Raw genomic sequence first — 9,782 nt, forward strand, 5'->3', positions numbered from 1 at the left:
GACATTGGGTTTGTCACTCAGCTTTGCCAGCCACCTGAACGGTAAATCAGCCTGAGAATGCTTGATATAGTAGCTGGACATGTCTCTGTGAAACGCTGGAGTGGTCTGCCATTCAGGAGCCAGGAAAAGCTGAGTTATAACCTTTTAATATCAAATTAGACAAGACTTTCTTTTTTCTATGGGAAAAAGGTCCCTTTAAAGTTAAACGCACTGGAGGCTGCAGAGATGAGGAGCGAGGCACAGGGGGCCACATGGAGCCCCGGACTATGGGGGGATTACCTGGTGTGCGTCCCCGGACGGCACAATGTAGGCTTGGATGGGCTCGGCGACGCTCCGGGAGGACTTCATGGTCTGGCGCAGTTGGCGCAGGAGCTCGGTCGTTATCTTTGGCGCCATTCTTATTGCCTGAAATTAAAAAAATGAATCCGTCACGAGAATAAGCAAATCAGTCCGCTGATCCGGAGAAAGTCCTTTAATCCGATAGTCAGGCACAACCTGAAATGTGCAGAAACACGCGGCGTCTGCGGCTTCCGTAATTGAGAAGCTGTATAATCAGAGCCGACCGTGCCGGATTATCAGATTACCACAAATTAGCCCTAGAGAATATTCCAGCATGTCATCATCGGCCAACACTGACGAGTAAACCTCAGGTCGATACAATGTATCAGTGCAGGGAAAGTGTAACAATGCGAGACAGAGATTATTCCACACTGGATACAATTGTAACAATCCCTCAGCCGTGAGAAGTTCATTAATGTTCATTAAAATATATTTATAACCTACGGTTTTGTTCACAAGGAATTTTTTAGACGGCCTTTGATGCGGATCCGTTCCAAAATCCACATAATAAATGTCATATACGCTTCGATTACTTGTCCTGTTCATTTCAATGGGAATTATTTTTTTTACGGTTTTTTTTTGCCTCAACTCAAAAAAAAAAAAAAAAAAAAAAAAAGCGACGTCCCCTATTTCAGGGTAATTTTTTGTGGCAGCGACTTCAAAACTGAGAAAAGCAAATTTAATAAAACAAAAACGTTTACTGAAGTGGATTTCTCTTTGAAAAAAAAAAAACTGACAAAATGACGGCTGGGTTAACAAAAAGTTTTTGAAGTGGAAAAAGCTTCAGGGAACGCTCCTTCCTTGGGGTATGTGCACACAGTCTTTTTGCAACTCAAAATGCCTTAAACACCATTAGTTTCCATTCAGTTTCTGCTCCAAAAACTCAGCAAAAAGATTCAATGTGCACAGAGCCTTTATCGGAATTGTGGGAGAGTTTTTCTTCCTGTAGTTATCTTTGCAGCCTTCTGATTGGACGGAGCCTGGCTTAGAGTGGATTCTATCGGGATCCACTTCAAAGTAACTGCAATTTTTTTTTTCCACCAGGAGTTTTTCAAACCATTTTAAAGGTAAAAAAAAAAAAAAAAAAAAAAGCCTGAAAACCCCAATTCTACTAACGGCAAACTGGACTGCGCATAGAAATGATTATGAAGTTTTTCAAAAGTTTTGGAAGAAATTATTGAGGAGGATTTTGGAGATGATCTGCTTCCAAAACCGTCCTCTCAAAAACTGTGTGTGGGCAAAACCTAAGAGATCACACAGAGTTTTATGTAGTGCATTTTTCTGCTCCAAAATCCACATAAAAAAGGTATGTGTGTGTGTGTGTGTGTGTGTGTGTGTGTGTGTGTGTGTGTGTGTGTGTGTGTGTGTGTGTGTGTGTGTGTGTGTGTGTGTGTGTGTGTGTGTGTGTGTGTACATGTGATCTTTTTCAGGTTTAGTCCCCCTGGAATCCACCTAAAAAAAAGTGCATAGAGAAAAAAAAATCTCCAAAAGAATGAAGATAATGCACAGAAATGTCAAGATGCTCTATCTGCAAATGGAGTTTTTTTTTTTACTTTGTTTTTAAAAGCCTGAAAAATAGTTAAAAAAAATACCGCTGGTCATATGTTCAGTCTTTTGGGTATTTTTTTTCACTCTGAAGTTCTGAAAAACTTCTTGTGGAAAAAAGAAAGTTCAAGACATTTCTTCAAAGCGGATCCTGAAGGAAATCACTTCAAGCTAAACACTGTCCAATCGGAGGGCTGCAAGAAAAAAAAAATCTTCAGGAGAAAACTCTTCTGGACCTTGTTCCCACGTGCAAAAATACGGCTTTATTTCAGCTGCGTTTCTTAAGCATACAACAACAAAATAGTGTGAGAGCCGGGTCCCAAAACACTTCAAAACCTCCGCAGAGAAAAAGCCTTTCTTGGGGCAGTTTCCACTAGAAAACTCAGCGATTCTGATAACTTGTGCACGGAGACTAAAGATGAGAACACACTGAGGTTTTGTTTTCTTTGCCGAGTTTTCCTATCAAACTCATGTTTTTTGGAGAGTTTCTGCTTGAAAACTCCTGAAAGAAACGCTCAGTGTGAACACTCCTGTGCCCGGCTCCCTCAGTGATAAACCTTCCTCTTCAGGTTCTGCTCGCTCAGCGTTTTTTTTCCTCAATAAATGCTGCTCTATAAACTCTTGGAAACTCTTCCTTTTCATCACTTTGCTGTTTATGAGATTTTTGAGCCTTTTTCCCCTGAATGACTTTGTGCACATGGAGTTTTCAAGACGTTCAAAACCCGTAAGTTTCCAAGAAGAAACGCTCCCGTTTTCTGAGGATTTTTTTGGTTTCTTTCCAGTTTTCTGATTGGTCACGGCCCAATTTGCGGCGGTTTCCATCAAGATCCTCTTTCTAGAACTGACTGCACTTTAAAAAAAAAAAAAAAAAAAACGCTGCAGGGAAAATAAAAAGTCCAAAACTCTCCTCAGATGATCAGCAAAGTGCATTTCACATCTAAATGAACTATAAAAGTTTTCCAGGAGTTTTGGAAGAAATTTCTGAGGAGGATTCGCTCCAAAAAACTCCTGAAAAAAAACTCAGTGTGAACAGAAGCCAAAGAGTCGTATACTGGACGCAGAGTCCCAGAACGTCGGACGACCCAGAAACCCCAGACGACCCAGAATGTCGGACGACGGCCCAGAAAGCCCCGACGACCCGGAATCCCCGGACGACGGCCCAGAAACCCCTGATGATCCGGAATCCCCGGACGACGGCCCAGAAACCACTGATGACCCGGAATCCCCGGACGACGGCCCAGAAACCCCTGACGACCCGGAATCCCCGGACGACGGCCCAGAAACCCCTGACGACCCGGAATCCCCAGACGACGGCCCAGAAACCCCTGACGACCCAGAATCACCGGACGACCCAGAAACACCAGACGACCCAGAATGTGAGACGACGGCCCAGAAAGCCCCAACGACCCAGAATCACCTGACGACCGCCCAGAAACCCCTGACGACCCGGAATCACCGGACGACGACCCAGAAACCCCAGATGACCCACAATGTCGGACGACGGCCCAGAAAACCCCGACGACCCAGAATCACCGGACGACGGCCCAGAAACCCTTGATGACCCGGAATCCCCGGACGACGGCCCAGAAACCCCTGACGGCCCGGAAACCCCTGATGACCCGGAATCCCCGGACGACGGCCCAGAAACCCCTGACGACCCGGAATCACCGGACGACCCAGAAACCTCAGACGACCCAGAATGTCGGACGACGGCCCAGAAAGCCCCGGCGACCCAGAATCACCTGACGACGACCCAGAAACCCCTGACGACCCAGAATGTCGGACGACGGCCCAGAAAACCCCGACGACCCAGAATCACCGGACGACGGCCCAGAAACCCCTGACGACCCGGAATCACCGGACGACAGCCCAGAAACCCCCGACGACCCCGAATCATCAGTCGACCCAGAAACCCCAGACGACGGCCCAGAAAGCCCCGACAACCCAGAATCACCGGACGACGGCCCAGAAACCCCTGACGACGCGGAATCACCGGACGACCCAGAAACCCAGACGACCAAGAATGTCGGACGACGGCCCAGAAACCCCTGATGACCCGGAATCACCGGACGACGGCCCAGAAACCCCTGACGACGGCCCAGAAACCCCTGATGACCTGGAATCACCGGACGACGACCCAGAAACCCCTGACGACCCAGAAACCTCCGAATCACCGGACGACGGCCCAGAAACCCCTGACGACCCGGAATCACCGGACGACGACCCAGAAACCCCAGACGACGGCCCAGAAAACCCCGACGACCCAGAATCACCGGACGACGGCCCAGAAACCCCTGACGACGCGGAATCACCGGACGACCCAGAAACCCAGACGACCAAGAATGTCGGACGACGGCCCAGAAACCCCTGATGACCCGGAATCACCGGACGACGGCCCAGAAACCCCTGACGACGGCCCAGAAACCCCTGACGACGGCCCAGAAACCCAGACGACCTGGAATCACCGGACGACGGCCCAGAAACCCCTGACGACCCGGAATCACCGGACGACGACCCAGAAACCCCAGACGACGGCCCAGAAAACCCCCGACGACCCGGAATCTTCTCCGGACAACCCAGAAACCCCAGAATGTCGGACGACGGCCCAGAAACCCCTGACGACCCGGAATCACCGGACGACCCGGAAAAAAAGAATTAAAAAAAAAAAATCTACAAAACAATCAGCGCTGGTCACTGGGATAATAATTCCCCCAAATATATGTCTACAGACCCCAATATCGCTAGGTCACAGCACAAATCCCCCGCCGCCCCCATTTCCTGCGCCTATGGCGGCCACATCGGACGGTCGTGTTCTGCGAAGGCGACAGCGCGGATTATTCCCATTGGCTCCTGATAACCCAGTGGTGTCATGTGACCCCAATGTTGGTTCTGTGGCCCCCCAATCTGTCAGTCACACACCAGGCCCCATTATAGGTGACATTACAGTCACCCCCCGATCACGTGACCCCAGTCCGCAGCCCCCCGACCTCCTCACCATGCACCGACACCCCGACTTCCTCCTGCTCAGTGGAGCCGCTCTCTGCGCAGCCGGTGTCGCGGTGGCTGCCGGGAGCTGTAGTCCGGACACATCTTCCTCCCTGCTTACTGCTATCTACCAATGAGGAGGCAGAACTACACGTCCCGGCGTGCACCGCGCCTGCTGCGTCCTGTCACTTGTGTGCGGCCGGCGCCGGTCTATGGCCGGGACCAAGAGGCGATTCCGTCCTGACCCGGAGGTGTGTGAGATACACGAGACTGGGGAACTACAAGGCTCAGCAGGCCTAGAGGGATATCATGCGGTTTATTATAGTACTGCTGGCGGATTGACCCATTATTGACCATTTCTTCTTCCACGAATCGTCTCCTGTTATTTTCCCGACAACATCGCTGACGCCAAACCGAGGGGGGAGGGGGAGCTGCACCCTGACTTTTTTTTTTTATTGATTTCATTTTGGGGGAATTACGACATTTGAACCTCTTTTTATACCATGAGGTGCAAAGACCGAAAAATGGCAAATCAGCATTTATTGTTATATATATAGATATAGTATATTTTATTTTATTGGGTTTTATATGATATTTTTATGTGATATTTGGATAAGACTTTACATACACGATTATGCTCATTTTTTTCATGGTTTTCGATGGTGATTTGTCTTTTTAATCATTAAAATTTTTTAGATATTTTTAAAACATTTTTTAAAAAAACATTTAAACATTAAACATTTAAAAAAAAATCTTGAGTTTTTTTTACTTTTTTCTTTTTAAAACTTTTTATTTTTGATATTTTCAAAACTTATTTATGTTTCGGAGACTTCTTTTGCTTTTTTAACCTTTTTTTTGTTATTTTAAATCTTTATATTTGATATTTTTAGAACTTTTGCGTTTTTGGTTTTTTTTTTTACTGGATTTTTTTATTTTTAGGGACTTGAACTTTCTATCATTTGTTCACTTGTTTTCTTTTCTTCGGTGTGTAGTAGAAATCTCAGGTTCCTGTGAACGGGTGTACCAAGATGGCGACTATATTGGGGGGTCTACTGGTGCCATGGCAACGCATTGGGATCCATTGTAGGCATCTCTCCCGGAACCCCCCGGAACATTCACAGCAAGACAAGGCCATGGACGTCACCATCGCTGGTCTCCTCAGGTGTGAGGCTTTGCAGCAATGACAGTCTGAAGTCTGGAGGCCATGGACGTCACCATCACTGGTCTCCTCAGGTGTGAGGCTTTGCAGCAATGACAGTCTGAAGTCTGGAGGCCATGGACGTCACCATCGCTGGTCTCCTCAGGTGTGAGGCTTTGCAGCAATGACAGTCTGAAGTCTGGAGGCCATGGACGTCACCATCGCTGGTCTCCTCAGGTGTGAGGCTTTGCAGCAATAACAGTCTGAAGTCTGGAGGCCATGGACGTCACCATCACTGGTCTCCTCAGGTGTGAGGCTTTGCAGCAATAACAGTCTGAAGTCTGGAGGCCATGGACGTCACCATCACTGGTCTCCTCAGGTGTGAGGCTTTGCAGCAATGACAGTCTGAAGTCTGGAGGCCATGGACGTCACCATCACTGGTCTCCTCAGGTGTGAGGCTTTGCAGCAATGACAGTCTGAAGTCTGGAGGCCATGGACGTCACCATCGCTGGTCTCCTCAGGTGTGAGGCTTTGCAGCAATAACAGTCTGAAGTCTGGAGGCCATGGACGTCACCATCACTGGTCTCCTCAGGTGTGAGGCTTTGCAGCAATAACAGTCTGAAGTCTGGAGGCCATGGACGTCACCATCACTGGTCTCCTCAGGTGTGAGGCTTTGCAGCAATGACAGTCTGAAGTCTGGAGGCCATGGACGTCACCATCGCTGGTCTCCTCAGGTGTGAGGCTTTGCAGCAATGACAGTCTGAAGTCTGGAGGCCATGGACGTCACCATCGCTGGTCTCCTCAGGTGTGAGGCTTTGCAGCAATGACAGTCTGAAGTCTGGAGGCCATGAACGTCACCATCGCTGGTCTCCTCAGGTGTGAGGCTTTGCAGCAATGACAGTCTGAAGTCTGGAGGCCATGAACGTCACCATCGCTGGTCTCCTCAGGTGTGAGGCTTTGCAGCAATGACAGTCTGAAGTCTGGAGGCCATGGACGTCACCATCGCTGGTCTCCTCAGGTGTGAGGCTTTGCAGCAATGACAGTCTGAAGTCTGGAGGCCATGGACGTCACCATCACTGGTCCCCTCCTATGTCAGGCTTTGCCGCCTTTACTGCAGTGACTTCAGTTGTTTATTGTTTGTGGCTCTTTCTCCCTTCAGTTTTGTCTTCAGCCTGTGAAATGCGACTCGATGGCTGAGATCTGGTGATGACTCGGCCAGTGCAGAATATTCCATTTGTTTGGTTTTGCAGGATGTGGTTGAATCTGAGCAGAAAGTCTCGCCCTGTACACACAGGATTCATCCGGCTGCTTCTGTCGCATCATCAATAACCACTAGTGACTCGGTGCCATTGGGAGCCATGCATGTCCGCACCATCACACCACCTCCACCATGTGACACAGGACGTGCTGAGGATCAGGAGCCGCTCCAAGCCTTCTGCAGACTTTCTTTCCCCCCCCCCCCCCCTCTTCATTAAAGAAACACACTGCACAGTGTACAAGTCTTACTGCGCCCCCTGCAGGGTAAAGAAATTGTCTTGCTCCTGTGTTATCGTTTGTCTGCCCTATCACCTTTCTGGTGCGGCTTTATATTTTATTCCCCTGCTGGTATTTCCTGCTGGTGATAGTTTCTTGTGGATGTTCAGCCATTCTGCTATTGCGTAAAGCTAGTTAGTAAAAGACCAGCTGGGGGTTTATCACTCTGCTGTTTCTGTTCTTTATCCTGCACCTGCCTTCTGGATTTTTTTTTAGGAAACACGCATATTCTCTAACATTTCATACTTTATTTTGTACTTCATGATTTACTTTACTCACTCTGGGATCTTTCCTTTTTTCAGCACACTTTCCCTTCTGTAGGTCATTTACACTCTGCTCTGCCCTCCGCTCCTTTAGGAGGAATGTGAAGAGGTCGACGGCCATTCAGGCAGCATAGGTCCGAGCTGCCATTGTCTCGGCTCATGCAGGAACCGCTAAATACTGCGGGGTCAGGATCTGCAGTCTGTACAGGAACAAGCAGGGTCAGGTGCAGTTTTTTACTTTGTTACCTATTACTCTTATTATAGCACAGTAGCTTTAAAGTGAGAATAGATTTGCTGGTGCACATTGGCCCAGTCTGTGCCACATGCCCCTTTCTTGGGATATCCTTGGTCTACAGCACGTTTATATAGTGCACACCAGGAGCTTTCATCGCCCAAATGTGCAAAATACAGAATGTGAAACGAGTCTAATCTGTACCCGCCTGGACTCTGTTTAGTCTACAGCAAATTGTGTACACTGTAACAAAATCTCAGCTGTGGCAAATATCCGAACAAAGAGGTTTCAGTTTGTGAACATGAGTTAGCATGTTCCTTTTCACCGGCAGCAAGCAGAGGTCTTCAAAATGGTTCAGAATTTAAAACATAAACTGTTAGAAAGTTGCAGAACTTTCCATCGTGTAACGATCCAGCTTTGTACATAAAATGGGAAGATGTTAATTCTTCTTGGATTCGCGACGAATCTGCAGAAAGGTGTAATAATTATAGGCCAAGCAGATAATTCTCACCTCTATAAGGTCCGGCCGTCTCCGATCCTCAGCGTTCAGGTCGCCCGACGGGAGTGATTGTACTTTACCCTCTCCTAGAGGAAACACTGGCTGCTTCACTGACCCTTGGACGCGGCAGAAGATGTCATCCATAACTTTGTATCACGTGATTGCGATAAAGACGTCGACGCTGTATCCTGAGCGTCAAGTCCAGAATTTACTGCGAGGAAAGGGGGGAAAATGCCGAAAATAAAGCATGACTTTAGACGCCACTTCAAGAGTCGAATGTCAGTAGAATGGCTGCTCTTAGAGAATAGAGAGCGCACAGAATCCGGCCTTAGATACATTACCTCTCGTCTTAAAGGGATTTTCCCCCAAATCTTCCATCCACTGATGGCTGGTGATCCAGACTACAAGGCTCTACCTCTGCTCCATTCATTGTCTATGGGACTGCTGAGTACAGCGCTTGCCTATCTCCGGCAGTGCCATTGACAATGAATGGAGCAGCTGAGAGAAAGCATGGCCGACATACCGACCAGAAAAGTATCAAACGGCTGAACTGAATTTATTTATAAATCAGAAATCCGAGCGGTAAAATCATATTTGCGACTCCCATCCAGCATCTACGGACCCCTGACGTTTACTGCAAATATTTTTCATTTGGGAGCAAGTGTCACTATATTCTTAAAGCCAACACTAGAGGGCAGCAAAAATCAACACATCGATGCTTGGTCCTCTAGTCTATGTCTGTACAGGGCCCTATGTCCCCAGCATTGGGGGGGTACAGTACATTGGTGGGGGGGCTTCAGTACTGCTGATGGGTTTTGACTCCAGATTTACAGAACTTCTGTTCAACAGAATATAAGAAGATGTTGGTTAAGAGTCATAAGCTGAGATCATGGAAACGCATATAGGCATTGTACGTTCTTCATCCGCAGCTATTGTAATCCATGACCCATATTTCCAACGTCTCCTAGCAAAGACCAAAATAATTGCTTCTAATCAGACTGGTGAAAAATGTCCGCCGGTGATACATTGGGGTCACAGAACTTAAAGAGAAGCTGTCGGCAGAATGTAACACTATAAAGTAAATGCCCAGCTGCAATGGCGGAGTGATGCCGACAAAACTGACTCCTGCCGTGAAAGAATCAGAACTCGGGTTATTGTTTAATCCGCCACTAAAGTTCTCTTCTAATGACGTCATCTGTACATCTGGCGGGCAGCGGGGGTTGGGTCTTCTGCTCCTCCGCCAGCCTC

The 9,782-nt window shown here is 47.9% G+C and overlaps 1 protein-coding gene across 4 annotated transcripts in view; it reads right to left on the reverse strand.

The window, feature by feature from the left end:
- XPNPEP1 (X-prolyl aminopeptidase 1) overlaps positions 1-8,648 on the reverse strand; it is a 37,613-nt gene extending 28,965 nt beyond the window's left edge. For 2 of the 4 annotated variants that reach the window (XM_069754252.1, XM_069754251.1), the window contains exons 1-2: positions 8,547-8,648; positions 280-405 (exon numbers count right to left, since the gene is read on the reverse strand). In XM_069754252.1, the coding sequence (XP_069610353.1) occupies positions 280-396 (117 nt within the window). In that variant the 5' untranslated portion in view covers positions 397-405; positions 8,547-8,648. Of the gene's footprint in view, positions 1-279; positions 406-4,879; positions 4,982-8,546 lie in introns of those variants that run through there. The other 2 variants (XM_069754254.1, XM_069754253.1) reach the window with 1 other exon arrangement.
- Positions 8,649-9,782: the final 1,134 nt, after the last annotated feature.

This window comes from Ranitomeya imitator, chromosome 2 (genome assembly GCF_032444005.1).
Source record: "Ranitomeya imitator isolate aRanImi1 chromosome 2, aRanImi1.pri, whole genome shotgun sequence".
Classification (NCBI taxonomy): domain Eukaryota; kingdom Metazoa; phylum Chordata; class Amphibia; order Anura; family Dendrobatidae; genus Ranitomeya; species Ranitomeya imitator.